Source organism: Pituophis catenifer, unplaced genomic scaffold, assembly GCF_029215685.1.
Source record: "Pituophis catenifer annectens isolate HBS135680 unplaced genomic scaffold, rPitCat1.0.hap2 SCAF_3, whole genome shotgun sequence".
Taxonomy (NCBI): Eukaryota; Metazoa; Chordata; class Lepidosauria; order Squamata; family Colubridae; genus Pituophis; species Pituophis catenifer.
Window position 1 is genome coordinate 145,655,225 of NW_027256883.1, and position 18,343 is coordinate 145,673,567.

The following is an 18,343-nucleotide window of genomic DNA, read 5'->3' on the forward strand; positions in this document are numbered from 1 at the left end:
TGCTGCTGAGTTTTGTCCAAACCAGTCCCTTAGGTTTTGAAGCCATGATGTTCTTCTTCTGCCTGGGCCTCGTTTGCCTTCAATTTTTCCCTGAAGGATTAAGTGAAGGATGATGTATTTTTCTGGGTGTCGCATCACATATCCAAAATACTCTTTCGCTTTTTAATGGCTTTATTTCCCTTTGCTTTCCCAGGAGGCTTATCATCTCATTTGTGATTTTGTTAACCCAGTTTATATGTAACTGCCATCTGTAAATCCACATTTCAAATGCTTCTAGTTTCTTCAAGTCGTTTTCTGTCAGAGATCAACTCTCTACTCCATAGAGCAGGATAGAAAAGATGTAACTAACATCTGACAAGCCTGATCTTCAATTTTAGGCTTATGTCGTGACTGCAGAATACCTTTTTCATTTTGAAGAATGCTGTTCGAGCTTTCTCTATCCTTGTCTTTACTTCACTGATCATATCCCAGCTTTCATGTAAATTAAAACCGAGGTATGTGATCCTTTCAACTTTTTCTAATGGTATACCTTCCAAATTTATCAGTGGTAAATTAATGGGTTGTTTGCTGACGACCATGATCTTGGTTTTTGAGGTGTTAAGCTTCAAGCCATATTTTTCAGATATTTCTGAGACTCTTTGATGAGGAGCTGAAGGTCTTCATGCTTACTGGCAAGCAGAACTGTATCATCAGCATATCTTAAATTGTTGATCTGAACACCATTTACTTTGAGGCCAGCATCAATGTTTTCCAGTGCTTCATTGAAAATTGACTCAGAGTAAATTATTAAATAACAGCGGAGACAAAATACAGCCCTGTCTGACCCCTCTTTGTATTTCTTTATCATCTGAGTATTTTTGGCCTAGTCTCACATTTGCTACCTGATGCCAATATAGATTCTTTATGATTCGGATATCTTTATCATCTAGCCCCACTTGTTTCAGGATTTGTAATAGTTTGCTGCGTCTTATTTTATCAAATGCTTTTTCAAAATTGATGAAGCACATGTAAACACTGTGATTGACATCTCTACAGCGCTGTACAAGAACAGGGATATTATAAAACCATAAAATCTACATGCATAGAATTTCATGGGCTCATTTCTCTGCCTTCATATGGACCCTTCATGTGTCTAAGAAAGGAGATTTTATAACAATTTACATACATATACACATACACATACTTCGAGTCAATGTTGATTCCTGGCGACTGCCTAGGTAATTTCCTGCAACTTTCTTGGCAACATTTTAAAACTTTGCTATTGCCTGTTTCCTGGGGCTGAGAGAGAGGTACTGGCCCAAGGTCACCCAGCTGACTGTGTCTAAGATAGGACTAGAATTCCCATTCTCTCCATTTCTAGTCTAGTGACTTAACTACTACACCAAACTGGCTCACTTTATCTATAATAGGGTCACATAATTGGGTGCACTTAAAATGAACATAGCAAAATTTATAAATATTAATTTTATTCAATGCACTCTCAAAATTTAAATACCCACTTAAATATTTATAGAAATCCAGAGAAAGGTCAATAGCTACCAAGATTATCCAGCAATGAAGGATCACTAGAAGATACTGCCTTCTGAAACTGAGGAAGAAAGTATTACTATTCTGGATAAGCAGGAAAAGACATTTGCATTCACACCACATACCACGACCCGCAAAGTCATTCCTATTTAAAATTGGGGCAATGTGTTAAGAGAGCTGCTCTTTTGTAATTGCACAGTGAAAGCAACACCATCTGGCTACCAGAAAGGTAAAAGATTTTTTACTTTCCTTTACTTGAAAAGGGAAATAACCCCCCTTTTATTTTTCATTTGAAAAAAAAATTGAAACATCTAGTTTTTTTTTGTTTTGTTTTGTTTTTTTTGTTTTTAATTAGATTTATATGCCGCCCTTCTCCGGAGACTCAGGGCGGCTTACAATGCGTTAAGCAATAGCCTTCATACTTTTGTATATTTATACAAAGTCAGCTTATTGCCCCCACAAACTGGGTCCTCAATTTACCTACCTTAGAAAGGATGGAAGGCTGAGTCAACCTTGAGCCTGGCGAGATTCGAACATGCAATAATTGCAGACAGCTGAATGTTAATAACAGGCTTTTAGTCTGTTGAGCTATCCAGGCTCCTAGCTCCTAGCTATCCCATCCCTAGTTATGGGATGGCTCAGAATATAGCATACTAAACTTTTCTTTATTGCAGAGCTTGAAGCTCTACTTTATTTAGGTTGCTGTGTTAACAATATTTTAAACATTTATAGCATACAGTACACAAAGTTATGTACATGTTATTTTATATACTTATATAATTTATAAACTATATATAGAGAGAGTTGATAACAGTGATCACACTGTAGAACTTAAAATAAGTCATCCACTCCAAAGCCCCAGCACATCCTGTGATCTTTCCTGAAGTTTTTGCTGCTGTCAAAAATGAGTATATTCTCACCTACGATTAGGATTTCTAACTCTGTGGGTATAATTATGTTACTTCTCTTTCTGGCCAATCCAGTTTGCAAATATATAATCTATATTCTGTTTGCATGGGTGGATACATGACAAGATATAGCAATCAGCAGGAGTTTTGATCTCCCTGCTCCTGCTCCACGTGCACTCTTTCTTTATCCAGACGCTATCACAGGATTGTTACTGTAAAGATAAAATTGGAGAAGATACTAAAGAGCTTCTGCAACAAAAGCAGGACATAGACCTAACAAATACATTTCCTTCCAAATGTATTCTAGAGTTTCAAAGGTTTTTTTTTTTAACCTTTCTAATTCAACACACAAATGGCCAAATTAATTCTCAACTGTGGGTTTTTATAAAGGCATCACAGTAGTCTTCAGGGGAAATATAGACATGAATGAATAGCTCCATAAAAACAGATCATGAATGTGAATGCTCATTCTTACATGAAGGCAAATCTGTCTCTTGCCAAGAGACAGAAGGAAACCAGGCCTTGTGCCCCAAAGAGAGCCAGCCAGTCCCCTGCTAAAAAGCACTGATGTAGTCTGTTTATAATCTAAGCTTTGACAGGCAGAGAGAAGTTCAGTAGGAGACAGGGCTGGCTGTTCTTGAGGGAAGATGCATTTGATGCCATGTACTATTTTCCTCTTTGAGCCCTCTGGGTGTAGGTCAGTGGGTCAAGGGTCAGTGCCAGGCTGTAGCAGCACACTGCCGGCTGGTGATCTGTGGGTCTTTCCTGCTTACTGCATTACTTCATAATTGGCTCGGATGTGGATGATCTAATATAAGCTCACCTAGAGAAGATGGCAACTTGAGAGGGGGGTGAATAACTTCTATCCAATCAGAATACTGTTACTGTGCTACCTTTTGTCTGCTTGTGTAAAACTGTATAAAAATAAAGTTCTCTACGAAGTCTTGGAGAGACATCTTGGAGACATCTTGAAACAGAGCAAAAGCCTGGACCTCTGATTTACAACATCTGGGCTCACCCTAATGCTGGTCATCTGACCCTCTATGGCTTTATTTTTATATTTTTAATAAAAATTTGAATAAATTCAAAAAATCAGCTCCCTCTGTGTTCCCCACCCCTTCCCCCCACATATCAGTATTAGCAGTGGTGGGATTCAAGTAATTTAACAACTGGTTCTCTGCCTTAATCATTTCTTCCAACAACCAGTTTGCCAAATTGCTCAGAAAGTTAACAACCGGTTCTCCCGAAGTGGTGCGAACTGGCTGAATCCCACCACTGAGTATTAGCCTATTGGTATGCAGACTTTCAGGGTCTATGAAGATTCTCAGCCATCCAGGTCATAGTTCTATCAAGTGGTTTTTATTTTTGAAAAAGCAACTGGAGTGATTTATTTTTATTTTTTTGAGGAAGCCGTTTGGCTTCCTATCCTGGAGGCTTCATCAGTTGTATTGGATGGTGTGGGAGATGGAAGAGCAGTTATTGACAGTTGAGATTAGTTGGGGGTGGGGAGGTGGGGAGAGATAGATTCTGACAGCGTTTTGTTTTGTTTTTTCAAAAATAAGAACCACTTTTGATAGCTTGAGGGCATTTTTGAGGGCATTCATTCATCTTCTTTCGGCCAAGGAGAAAAACTTGTAATAAATCTTCCAAAAATTCAGGTTGTAACAGTTTCAGAAAATACTAAACGGTGAGTGTTTAGATCCATCCCGCAGGGCTAGTTCAGGCTTCAAACACTTTTCTTTTCTTTTCTGGCTAGTTGCTACTCAGCTCTTCAACTATCCTGAGATTCTTACACCCACTACACTCGAGCTTAGCCAAAAGGCCGAGAATTGATCAGCAAACGGCCGCGAGTTCCCACCCCGTTTCCCATTCCGCAAGAAAGTGAAGAAACCGCCACTTTTTCCTCCGCTTTTCTAACCGCTCCCCATCTCCACGGAGTAAAGTCCCCGTGGCTCGGGACACCTCCGGGCACGCGCACCTGGCTTCCGGTTTCTGGGTCACGCGACCCTGCAGCTTCACCAATCAGAAACTCCGGAACGCAGTTCAAACTTCTAGGCAGCGGTTGCTCGTGTGGACGTTTTCACAGCTACCGTTGTCCGTTGTGTCCGTTGGCTGCGCTATGTTGTAGCCGCGATGGAGAATCGGGTGGTCTCTCCTGGACCTTATCGCGCCACCAAGCTGGTAAAAAAAAACAAAAAACGGGGAGGGGGCTTTCTGGAGGGCCAGTTCTTATGGGACCTCATTGACTTCCCTTCCTTAGTTATTTCTTCCCAAGAAATGTCTATGTTGTATTGGGTGCATCTACGCCTGTCTTTACGTGCGAGCCCAACATTAAGGTGTTTTCTTGTAATAGAGCGCAGTCCGCGAAAGTTTACAAACTTAATCCTAATCCTAATCCACGGGCCAATCGGGAGAGGTGCTCCGAATATGTGGTTGGTTTGTTCACGTTTTAATTCCCGTTGGCATCAGTGACAGGAGAGTCACTGGATGATGATCAGGCAAATCTCCATTTAAAAAAACCCGGATTCAGCCGAGTTTCTTTTGCTCTCCTTGAGAATCCACGTTTCAGAGCATTTCTAAGTGGTCTTGTGGATGAACCTTCAGGTGTCTTTTCATGCTCTGTAGTTTGGTCTGATGTAGTAACAAGATGTCACCAGGTTTGACAGCTGAAATGAAGATGTTACTCTGTATTAGTAAAGTCTTGGTTGCAGCACAAGAGTGTCAAATATATTAAACTGTTTTGTAAAAAAAATTTAACAAAATAAAGACCACTGTGTGTACTTTTTGGACTGTATAACTTGAAAACATAAAGGGGCTTAGCATAAATTTGATAAATAAATAAATAAATACCCGTATGTCCTTTATTTCTCTGTGTCCTCTCCATTTGCAATTTCATTTCTCTTGATTTACAGTGGAATGAAGTTACTAAATACTTTCGGGCACAAATGCCACAAAAGAAACACAGACAACACTTTAGAAAATATGGAAATTGTTTTACTGCAGCTGAAGCAGTCGACTGGCTTCATGAATTACTCAGGAATAATATTAATTTTGGTCCAGAAGTTACTAGGCAGCAAACTATTCAACTGTTAAGGAAATTTCTTAAAAATCATGTGATTGAGGACATAAAAGGAAGATGGGGTTCAGAAAATCTGGATGACAATCATAACTTGTACAGGTAATTTATAGAATTATTGACAGAATCCATAAAAAATTATCATATATTGAAAGTAAATGTTTGACTGGAAATGTTTTGAAGGAAAAAATGTTTCTTATTTTGTGGCTTACTGGAACAGAGATACTTGGACATTTTACCCATACATGGAATATGGAATTTTAAAAAATCTGTTTCAAAAGATCAAATTTAGTAACCCAATATAATAAATGCTTTGATGATACCAAGAGTGCTGTATCTTATAAAATGCCACAATCTATATTGTAGTACCAAAAAGTGACGGATATACCTATTTTTCTAATGAAAATTATTTATTTGGTGTATTGAAAATGTTTGTTCTTTTCCAAATATTTTTTTATCTTCAAATAGGGATATTAAATCTAGCTTGCAAAAGGACAAATTCTCTGTGAGTTTTGTTACAACTCAATTAAATTGCTACATTGATATTTTCTGTGTCAAATTATAGATTTCCTTCAGCTTCCCCTGTTAAAATTTTGCCACGCCGATATCCATTGAAAGAAACCCTGCATAATGTACCCAAAAAACCAGAAAGCATATTTAAATTACCTCAGTACTCCAAGAGAACTCCTAAAAAACATGACCTTCAGGAATGTCAGGTAATCTATTATTGATTAATTGTGTTTACAGTTTAATGCCAAAACAGCTGGAACTGAACCTTATCAAGGTGAAATCTTTATATGGAGTATCATTCCTCTAAGGTTTTGATGGTCCTGAAGACAGAGGTTCTTCTGGGTAGACCTTGTAATCTTTTAAAAAATGATTATTCTTAAACTTAACAAGTATGGATCATTTTTAAAAGGTCTAATAATAATTGATCTTGATTAGGCTCTTGTTTCTGTTTTGGCCCACCAAAAGTGAGCTTGATTTGCTAATTTTATTTGCAGTTATGTCCAACTGTTGTGCACAAAGAATGAGTCATTTAGGGTCATATAAAGTTTCTATTTGTTTTGCATAAATTACACATTACAGATAATCCTCGACTAACAACAGTTCATTTAGTGATCATTTGAAGTTACAATGGCACTGAAAAAAGTGACTTGCAACCATTTTTCACACAACTTAGCATGCTTTTATGATAATTGCAGAGCCCCAAGAATCATGTGATCACTTTTTGCAACCTTCTGACAAGCAAAGTCAATGGGGAAGCCAGATTCACTTAACAACTATACTACTAACTTAACAACTACAATAATTCACTTAAGAATTGTAGAAAGAAAGGTCGTAGAAAGGCAAAACTCATTTAATTGTCTTAGTTAGCAATGGAAATTTTGGGCTCAATTGTGGTCGTTAATCAAGGACTATCTGTACCTTTCTGCTAAAAACGATGGCAAGTAATGGTTTCCACTTTCCAAAGTTTACTGCTGTGTTTTGAAATAAATATTGCAAAGGTCATCTGGTCAATAAGCAAGTGTCAGTGTGACTGCTGGCAATTTCCTGCTAGTTTCCAGATTAATTGAGATAAGAAAAAAATGGGTTATAACTAGGTAGCTAAAATTATTCTCTGCTGAATTTTGAATAAAAGTCTCATGCTTTTACAACATGTTTGTAATTCTGTATTTGCAGAACAACAAAGAAAATGTGAAATATGAAGATGATAAAAAATGGGGAGCAAGTGGCAGACAAATAACTCAAGAAGATATAGAAGAAGTTTGGCGAAACATTGTTATGATACAGTAAGTAACAGATGTATTTCTTTTCTCCCAGAGATTTTAGAAATAAGATTAACAATTTCTGGGAAAACGATTATTCTGGTGTCCCAGTGACCTTTTTAAAAAAGTACTCTTCAAGTCAATTTTTTGATATATAAACTTATGTTATATGCACTTGCTCTTCCACAATATTTTGAAAATCAAAATTATGAAAACTAACATATCAAACTGATGAAAAAGAGTTGTGTTTCTCCACTTCTACTGTATCATAAAAATTCTTTATTTAAATTACTTAACTAAGGAGTTTACCTTAGGAAATTACCTTAGGAAATCATTTTATCTATAGAGGAAATTGTAGTGTTGCTATAGAACTTCATCAAATTGCTATTGGACTTAAAATGGCAGTTTGTTAGCTTTCAGTCTTTTCCTTATGTGATCTTACTAATCCTCTTATTCATTATCTCTAGAATGCTTTAAGTAATACAGGGAATTTTATAATCGTGTGCAAAACCTTTCAAAAATGTGACATTCTATAGAACACAGGAGTATCATTTTTTCCCAGACCACATCAATCCAGCCTTTCTACATTATCAGTTTTATATCTTCCAGAATAGAAAGTAGTTTGTAGTATTTCAGATTTACAAACAACTTCCTCTCCAAAAACATTTACTTGGAGAAAACTATTCACTTATGTCCAAAACCAGATGGATCAGCATTATTTGTTATTCCCCAGAATATTCCATATTTAGAATAATAAATTTTGCACATTTCTAGAATTTAGACTAGTTCTTTTAATGAAAGCTAAGGAGGAACCACAAGATAATAATTCTTCTGATGTATTAAATGTTTCTCTCTTTTGATCACCCCATGATTAAGTCAACATCTTATATATGGTATATAATTTGGCTTGTTGACAATACTATGTAAAATGTAATTCTTAACCATTTTTGGGTTGCCTAAAGCAAGATATATTGAATTTTTAAAAGCCTGTTTCCTTGAGAATTGCTGAAAAGGTTTCATTAGGTTTCTGAATTGATTGCATTTTTCCTCTTCATAGTTTGCAAACTATTTTAGGTATACCATCTTTAGAACACATCTTGAATCCAGCACAAATAATTCCTCGCTACATAATATATAACATGACTAATACAACTAAACATGGAGTTGTTCTTCCACAAGATAAATCAGGCAAGTGCTATAATGTAATTTTTAAAGTTCTTTCCAATTTAACTATGAGGAAAAGTGTGATATAATATCTTTTGTATTAGGGGATGTAGGCACCTGTATTAAACGTAAAAGCTTGATCTGCATTCATTTACAGGAAAACTATGTCATAAATCGTTCTAGGTAAATAGATTATAGCATTTTGGTTTGATAGATATTTTAATTTTAAATGCAGTTTCAAATTATGAGTAAAATTTTAAAAAGTTGACCTATTAAGTGTGTTCCACTTCTCAATTTTCTATTTGAAGTATCTTTATCATTAAAAATCAGTGTTGGGACCGGGTAAGCTAAATTCAGATTTCCATTCAATCAAAATATTGAATGAGTGAATTGTAGTATAGTAAATATGAAGTTTAAAGTGATATGTTTTTAAGTGTTTTTCTATATGTGCTGTTGTAGTCCTTGGAAGAGTGATGAAATATAAATATAACAAATATGTTTCAGTAGTTTGGGTATAAAAGTAATAGCTGGTAAATCTTTTTTCTCCCCCTTTTCTTGCAGAAGACTTCCCTCACTGGGTATTGTCAGCTATGAAGTGTTTGGCAAACTGTAAGTTAGAAGTATATAAGGAAAATACAATGCAAAAAGAAGAAAAGTAAACAGAATGTGAACACTATTTGTAGCAGGATCCAATCTAGATCAGTCACTGGGACTGGAGCTTTAGTCTTCTGAGTTTTTGGGCTATTATATGTGTAGTAGTTATGTGGTGCCTAGTTGTGTGTGGCTTTTTAGTTGTTGATTGAGATATTAAGGGCCAGTTATTAAGTCATTGGCTGTTGTTTCCTTGTGCTGCCAAGTCCTTGATCCTAAGTCCCTTATAAACTAGTGGTAAATCAGGGCCCATTTCCCAGGCTTCAATCATTTCCCTAGGTATCTTTGTACTTGCTTGGTCAGCAATCTTAGTAGCTGCGAAATTGAATGCATGTCCTTGTTCGTTGCAATGTGAGGCTACTAATGAGTTGAGGTCTCCTCGTCTGACCTGACTATATTTGTAAACTCTATTAATTTATTTTGCTCTAAATGTTACATTATCTGAATTTAGAAGATGAATGTGTGATAAAGTGCCAATAAAAAGAATACAATGTATAGAATAATGAAAAACATGCATCAGAAATGAAGCATTTTTCATTGAACCTGTTCTTTATAACAGGTTCATTATAAGGAACAGGTTTCAGTGATTTTGCTATATCATGTATACATAGATAAGATCTTGTATCCAGTAGTATCCTATTTAGTTTCATAAATTTAATCTGATGAATTGTTAATGTAGGATGTTAGAAAAGTAGTGCTGTGCTATTCCTAGGACTTGAAATATCATGGAGATCAGTGTTGTTGAGATTTCTTTCCTCTTACATTTCAGGGCCTAGATGTAATGACCCGAGTCAGCCAACATACACGGGTTTTGAGCGAGATGTATTCAAAACAGTTGCTGATTATTTTCTTAGTCTCTCTGAACCTTTGCTTACTTTTCAATATTATGAATTATTTGTGAAGATCTTAGGTATGTACCCATTCATATCAGGGTGGTATAGAATTCTGGTATATAGTTGAGAAGATCTAAGATGCCACAACCATATACTAGTTTTGGAAAGAAGTATGTCCAGTTTCACAGAATAAGTCATCAAGTATAAAGTGTAATTACTATTTATAATATAACCTTAGTTTTTGTGCAGACTGCTAATCATATATGATTTGTTATGTACACTTGCATATGTGAGCTATCCTTTGCATGTGTGTTTCTGAATACCTTCTGACTGAACGTACAGTCTTTCAGCACCACTAACTTTTAAATATTAATCTCTATTTTAATTTTTCTGATTATGTTGCTTGTGCTTCTAAATTGCCTGCATTTGAATTTGTATTTCATTTTCTGATAGTTTTGTGTGGCTACATCACAATCCCAAACAGATCCAGTGGAAATGTTGGTATCCAGAACAATTTGGTATGTTCAAAACCTTGTCATTTAAACTCGTTCAAGTCAACCGAATGTCTTCTGCTAAGTTTGCTTCAGCGTGACACTGACAAAGAAGATGAATCTGACACTTCTGATAAAGGTTCTAAAAGGCATACAAATGAAATAGGACGCAGCATGAATTTTCAGCACCGTAACATGACTTGTAAAGGTGATACTGTTCATGTACAAAAAGGTGGCAGTTGTCAGAATCTTTCACAACTGAAAAATGAACAAGCTCTGCCTCTGAGGCTTAAGGCAAGATGTCACTCTTTGGAGGGAATTGCAGAAACAACCTCAAGCAATTGTAGTAAGGATGAATTTAAACAATTTTCTCGATCTGGAATTCATATTGTGCCATTAACAAATAATGAGAACAAACTCTTGCACTCTGAGAGTAAACCAATCTCTTCATTGGATCTATGTTTGGATAATATTAGTGAAAAACAGACTCATGGTTTCAAGGAAGTTCCTGCATCAAGTGTTCCTGACCAAGAGAAATCTAGTGGCAACCCGGAATCAAAACAACTTTGCCGGTGTCAGAGTCTATGTGGAATTAAAAACTCCAGTTTGTGTGGCATACACACTCCAGTTGCAGAGATCACAGTAAAACCACGTCCAATAAACCTTGGTTCCAAAACTCAAAGCACTAGCCGACTGGCTCTTAAAACAGGAAGTAAATATGTGGGTTCTGATATGGCCATCAATAAAAGATTCCACAAAAGTGCAACACAGCTTTCAGAATACATGTTTTCTCCCAGCTTCTTTATGCTGACTGGCAGATCACGTAAGATTGCTTTGTGGAGCATGTTTGTATGCATTTGTACTAACTTGCTTGTGTGCTTGCTTTTTTTTCTTTAAGGGGGGTGATTTTGCCAATCCTAGTATTTTAACTGACTGTTTCAACAAAATTTGCTAAAAAAACTCATTAGCTTGTGAAGTTAAATAATTTTTAAAGCTAATGCTATCTATTCTGCAAGCATCAATATTTTCTAGAATGCAAAATGCATTAATGCAAAATGTATGTTCCCTTGCCCATGCTGGTATTTCTATGACTCAAATTATATTAAGTAACTTGGATCTTTTGCATTGTGATTTTAAATGACTAATCATTTAGTACCTAAACAGATAGAAAACAATAGGAGAGGCTGTGTGCAGTAGTGGTTAAAGTGTTGGACCTATGGAGACCTAACTTCAATTCTTGCCAAAGCCATGGAAGATAATTTTGGGCTAGTAGTTTTCTCGACCCAATTTACCTCACAGAATTAATGTGGGGATAAAATTCCCCATCTGAGGAAGATTCCCCATGTGAGTTACCTTATGTTTCTAGAGAAAAGTTTAGATTACCAACAAATAAATAATAACATGCACATTAATCAGACTTAACTTGCATTAATGATATAAAAGTGAATCTTAATTTCTAGGAAAGTTGCAAAAATAATGCCTCATTTAATAATTTTCTAGATTTGTTGCAACCTCATTCAGAAAGAGTTGCAATTGAAGCTTTGCAAATTTGCTGCCTATTGCTTCCACCAGCAAATCGCAGAAAACTTCAACTTTTAATGCGCATGATCTCTCGGATGAGTGAAAATGTTGATATGCCACGACTTCATGATTCAGTAGGCACCAGATCTTTGGTATGATTATTTCCTCTTATGGTTTTTAAGCAGGTATTCTAGTTGCCTCATTGACAAATGTATTCAAACCTCCCTGCCTTGTCTTGCGTGCCTGATCAACTGCCAACATTTTAATGGCCTTCTAAAGACTGGCAAGGAAGGGCCTAAGCATTTAATTGTTAAATTTAAGTCAACAAAAATATGTTCTGCTGTCCTACCTTGCTTGGCTTTCTCATTTCAAAAGTGGCTTTAGGAGGCCTGAAAGATGCAGCATCAGAAGGCTTCTCTTATTATTCTCCTCCAGCAGCTGGCTCTGATTCTGAAAACTGAAGATAGCTGTCTTGATTAGTTGTCATGATGCAATCTTCCATGCTCAGAATCTGTTTTGAACCAATCTAAGTTGATGCCTTTATAGCTTGTGATAAAAAGTTTCATAGGTAAACAATTTCTATGTTGAGGACAGAACACTTTGGAGAGTGCAGAGTTAAGCGACAGAATGATTTGCAGAGTGAGATGGGCAGCATATAAATTTAATAAATAAATATCTATAATAGGTAAGGAACCAGAGAAGGAAGATCTCCTTTAGCCACAGTTCACTTTCAGAAGAGAGAGGAAACATTTCACCTGTCCTCCCCCAGTCTGTTTATTATCTGCATGCAACTCTTATGTTTTCACTGCATGCAGATCCTTGTTGCTTGTAACATCCAAATAAGCACTGAAAATGCAAAGTTGGATGTGATGCAGCCCCCCCATCCCAAATACATGAGTTAAATTTTAGAGACACTTCAAAGTTTGCCATCTAATGTATATGTATAATAGAAAGAGATATTAAACATATGGGGATTGATTATGTAAACAATATTGAACATAATGTAATTTTTTATTTAATGCACATTTAACTCATGTTCCCCTATGCTGTCCTGCTATTTGCTTTTTTTTTTCCCCATACTAAAAATCAGATGTGGTCTTCAGCCTCCAAACTGTTGGAAAAGTTCTCTACTGTAGAAGAAAGTTATTTCAATACTTGGTGTTTTATAACTGCATGTTTAAATGTTTCCAGATGATACAGACGTTTTCTCGTTGTATACTATGCTGTGAGGAAGAAGTGGATCTAGATGAGTGGCTTGCCATAAGATTAGTTTCCTTTCTAATGGATCACCAACAGGAAATTTTAGAAGTCCCTATATATTTACAAGTTGCAGTTCAAGATCACATTGAAACATTAAAAACTACTGAGGTGAGGAAAACAGTTAAATTATATCTGTTAATGTCTTTTGAGTCAGATAAATACTTTGCTTTAACAGCCATGGTCTTGGAATTATTTCTTCAAACTTATCTGACCATTACTGTTACTTTTCAGATTTAAATAAAATGCTTTGCATTAATAACTGACATTTTATAGTCCATGTTACCGGTATATATTTCCCCATATTGAGACTTTGTTCTGAATAGATTATTGTATGCCCACCAGATATGATTTATCTGGTCTGGCATTTCTATTATTTTCCATAGCCAGTTTGCAGTGTAATACATGAAGAGTGAACTTCTATTCATTGCTGTCTTGAACTTTTGAACAAGTTTAAGAAAATAATAATAATTGCAGTAATTTGCATCCTGATCACCAAGATTCAAATAAGCCATAAGACACTATTTACGCTTAACAGGCATTGAAAAAATATTTTATGCGAGTACAAACCATTGTTAAATGTATAGTAATACTATAGATTGCTAGAGTTCAGTTATAAATTAGTTCCTAGTGAAGATTTTGTGGAAATAACATTCATCATTCAATTTGGTTTTCGATCAATTTTGAGTTTAACTGGTTATGAGCAGGAATCAGTACCAAAGTTTTTAATTTTCTGTAATTTTAACCAAAGTACACTCAGATGCACACAGCAGCTCAGTAACTCATAATCGGGGCCATTAAATTGTTCAGAGGCTATCTCAAAAGCAGAGTTTTTGAAAATTTACTTAGCTTCTTCTTTGAATCTACAGTGACATCTGTATATAATCGTGATGGTGAACCTATGGCACGTGTGCCAGGGGTGGCATGCAGAGCCCTCTGTGGGCATGTGTGTTATCGCCAGCTGGTCTTTTGGTTTCCGGCACGCACATGCGCACTGGCCAACTGGTCTTCACGCACACCAGAGCGCCGGAAACCTGAAGACCAGCGCTGGCCACCTGGGCTTCGGGTTTCCAATGTGCACATACATGCTGGCCAGCTGGTCTTCACACACTAGAGCGTGCGAAGACCAGCTGGCTGGTGATCATACACACGCACACTCATTCCGGTTTGCCGAAAAAGTTCACCATCACTGGTATATAAGAATATCTCAAGTTTTAGATATTTTTCCCTTTAAAAATATGCATCAATCAAGATTCAAAGAATATGTTACCCTTACTTGTGAAGTGTGATCGAGTGTGCATAATACATCATTAAATGTAAGCCTTAGAACCTATTTAGGTATTGAAATGAAGTCATCTTTTCTGAAGTGCTTTTTGACAGTCCAGTTGATATTGACTTTCCTCTTTTTTTCTTTTTAATGTCATCAGGGGAATTTAATGAAGTTGCATTTGTGCATACTAGTGAATTGAAGGCTAAGAATTGCAACTACAGGCTCCTGTATCAAAATAAAGTAGTTCTAGTTGTGGAATTCATTTCATATTATTTTCTTAGTTATCGTATTCTCCTGAGGTGTTTCAGTTGCTATAAGCTTGTTCATCTTATTCTTATATTAAATTGTGTGAGAGAATTCTGGCTTATCAGAGATCTTCTCACTGGCCACTGTTTTAGATCTCAGATTGGTGCTTCAGAATTGAAACTCTTGCTCTTAGCCAGAATTGGTGGTGTCATCCATTTGTTAAAATGTCTATCCTGTTCTCTTTGTTTATTTTTGCTTGCTTGCAGATGGAATGTCTTGAAGAAGAACTGAGCACCATATTTCCAAGTTATTCCTATTGCATGAGGATTACATCTCAGGAATTTGACGAACAGAAGATTTCTGTTTCTCAGGCAGCAGTAGCTGAACTTTTGGAAAATATTATTAAGAATAGAAATTTATCTCTGAAAGAGAAGAGGAAAAAACTTAAACAGGTAATGAGATTGGTGAACTGTTTAGACATCATTACTTGCCAAGAAAGCCTCAAGTAATTTTGGGGAGATTGATTTATTTTTGATAGATCTGGATAACTAAACTATTTTTTCTGGAAATAAATGTGTTCTGTGGAAAACATGGGACTGCATCCCTTTAGCTAGATTATTTTTGAAAGCTTTTTACAGTCCCACTTTATATCACCACTCTTACCTACTGTGGTGCAATGAGGACTTAGACTGCAATAGCAAAAGTGGTGTTTTAAGAATCTTTACCTTTTGTCAAGAATTTGACCTAAACCGTTGCCTTAGATTTGTGAAGGATTTCCACTATCTACTCCCCTGCTAGAACCTTTAACAAACTATTATACTGGATCAGGCTTGTATCTCTGTTAAAGATATGAGGTGATATCAGCACATTTAAGAGTGGTGAAATAATTATTAGTCCTCTCTTTTTATATCCTTCTTGGATGAGTACAACATGGAAGGATTTTCTAGAATGGCAGGATGACAGTTCCTATCCCAGCCCAAACAGTTGTGTTAAAACCCATAATGGGTAAACACAACATCCTCTTTTCCAGAGCTGCAATCTGGAAAATAACACATAGAGTCAGACTAAATGGCAGGGCATTTTGAAAACTAGATTTGCTGCCACATTGTGTGTTACACTAGGAACAGACAATCCATGGCATTCCAGAGATATCACCACAGGCATGTTTCCTCAAGGATGATTTATAGTTGAGCAGTTACTTGAAGTGCCACAGGTTGCGTGTTATTACTATTAAGAGCAAATTAGAGATTAGGAAAATTAGAGATTACCACTAGAGATTGGGGAAATGTTCTTTACTCTTGGGATTACACATTCCCTTAATCCAGAGTGTGTGTTGGATTGTTACATTGTGTTTTGCAGTTAGCATCATCTCTGACATTAATACTTTTAAGATGAATATATTATGAAAACTTGCATATGATACTAGACAATTGTTTTCTAAATATTTACTTGCTTTATTCAAGTTCACCTGACACAGTTTATTGTAATCTGCTTTGTGGCAAAGTAGAACATCTATGGCAGAGCTTAATACAGAGGGATTTTTTTCTGAACAAATTGCTTCATAGAATTATACTTGTCCTAGAATGTATTAAACAAGTCTCATGACTGAAGACTGGCTTTAAATTACCAGAGTTTAAGCCACAGCATTGAAGTTACTGTTCTTTATTTTTCCCTGTTATGTTCTTTGTGAAGATTGAAAAAAGTTGAGAAAAAAAGTTGAAAAAACTTGAAACTATTTCATTTAAAGGTCCATGACTGTGTTTTATAACATAGCTAGACTTTAAAGTTTGACATCTGTTATATAGCAGCATGTCTTCTAAATGTGGTGGATTACAACTCACAAGATTCCAAATTAGTATGACTGTTGGACAAATGTGCTAGGAATTTCACTCCAATACATCTAAAGGGCAGCTTTAGATATGTACACATTCCATTTAAGAGGAACAGCAACGAGTCCTGATTCTCATATGAATATGTTAGTACTCACAATCATGAAATGCATCTGCTGTTATGTAATTTTAAGTGTAAAGGTACATAAGTGAAAGAACTATGTCCCTTATTAGGCATGATAGAGAGATCACAACCAACCATTGTTTCTGTTCCAAATTCTGGCAGAACACACAACATTTACACACACGCACACACATACATCATCTCTTTCTGGTCTTTGACTACTTTTAAATTTAGAGTTGCTTGAATAAGAATTTATTGGTTGCTGAGAAAAGACCCAACAATTTTCTGATTCCAGATTTCTAGCTGTGTTTAGTTTCTCAGCTAGAAAACCATTGCAAATCACTGCCCATAACTTTTATAAATCCTATCTTTGTTTTGACATAAAATGGTTAGTAAAATTAGGGATTAGAAGTTTTATATATATATATATATAAACAATGAACTTTTAAATAAGTTATTCTTTAACCTTTGAAACAGGTAAAGATGTAGGCCCATAGAATATCAGACACTTCCTGCAATGTGATTTTTTATGGAAGTGCATGACCAGAAATAGGAATTTACATTTACATGTACAAGTTTCCATTGTACATTTAAGGGTACTTGTGATTTAGGAATAAATATTTGCAAGAATTGTTAGTTGATTTGGCTAAAAACCTTGTAATATGCATGTGATAACATATATGATTTATACTGATGATTTACTGTTTTGATTTACAGTTCCAGAAGGAATATCCAGAGATTTATCGGAGCAGATTTCCAACTTCAGAAAGTGAAGCCATCTTGTTTGATCACAAGCCTACAATTAAACAGCCAATGCTTAGCTTGCGAAAGTCCAAACATGTTACCTTGAAAAGTTAATCTATACCTCATTTATATATTTATAAAGAAACTTTTTGAAAGTGAACATTAGAAATCTTTCAATAAGCATATTCATGCAAGTATGCATTTTATGAAAATTTCTTCATGAATCCTGAAGTGTATTTTATAAATGCCGTTGTTTACAAAATAATTCCAAAATTATAAATAGTTCCATTTTTTCATGCTTAATGAGATATAAAGAGCATATTAAATATACCAATAGCAAACAAATATAGTAGTAACAATTATAAATACAAACAACATGTGTTGTAACTCTTTGCACTGTTTTTAAAAGAAACATACTGTGTTCTGAATACCACAATACTGTGTTAATGTTGATCTTCAGTATATAATCTATTTATATATTGTATGTGTTAATGCTGAGTTAAATAACACAGCTGAGAATAGTGAGCATGGAGCATGGCCATAAAGGTAATGATTGCCAGCCTCACTTTTATTGTAGAAATTGAACTCTTGGTTAGAAAAAGTGAACAATATTGGTTATGCAGCCATAAAGCAACCATTCATTCATTCATTCATTCTAATCATTTGGAATGGTAATTAATGGTCCTCTATTGTTTATATGTGCTCACATCTTTGTTATGCTTAAGTTAGTTGTGGTTCATTTTTTTATGTTGCTTTAGTAGAATTAGATTCCTGAGACTATCTTCCCCATCTTACTCCTGTTTGTGTTTTCCTTCTAAGTACTTTCTATTTATGATATATATTTGCAAATATCAGATTGTTAAGAATCGCTGAAGAGATTGTTTAATGAAACCTATCTAAATGCTAATAACTCGGTTATATTGTGTATAAAAA

General features: G+C 35.5%; 1 protein-coding gene across 1 annotated transcript; it reads left to right on the plus strand.

The window, feature by feature from the left end:
• Positions 1–4,564: 4,564 nt before the first annotated feature.
• DEPDC1 (DEP domain containing 1) lies at positions 4,565–17,524 on the plus strand. The gene is made up of 12 exons (XM_070939466.1): positions 4,565–4,616; positions 5,348–5,613; positions 6,077–6,227; positions 7,195–7,304; positions 8,338–8,468; positions 9,006–9,053; positions 9,865–10,005; positions 10,382–11,242; positions 11,920–12,092; positions 13,132–13,308; positions 14,980–15,165; positions 17,384–17,524. Exons 1-12 carry the CDS (start codon positions 4,569–4,571, stop codon positions 17,522–17,524), a joined length of 2,433 nt encoding a protein of 810 aa, XP_070795567.1. The 5' UTR covers positions 4,565–4,568.
• Positions 17,525–18,343: the final 819 nt, after the last annotated feature.

Coding starts and splice junctions, on each gene's coding strand:
- DEPDC1 (XM_070939466.1), top strand. CDS start 4,569: ATGGAGAATCGGGTGGTCTCTCCTGGACCTTATCGCGCCACCAAGCTG. Junction 7,305..8,337: donor CGAAACATTGTTATGATACA/GTAAGTAACAGA, acceptor TCCTCTTCATAG/TTTGCAAACTATTTTAGGTA. Junction 10,006..10,381: donor ATTATTTGTGAAGATCTTAG/GTATGTACCCAT, acceptor ATTTTCTGATAG/TTTTGTGTGGCTACATCACA.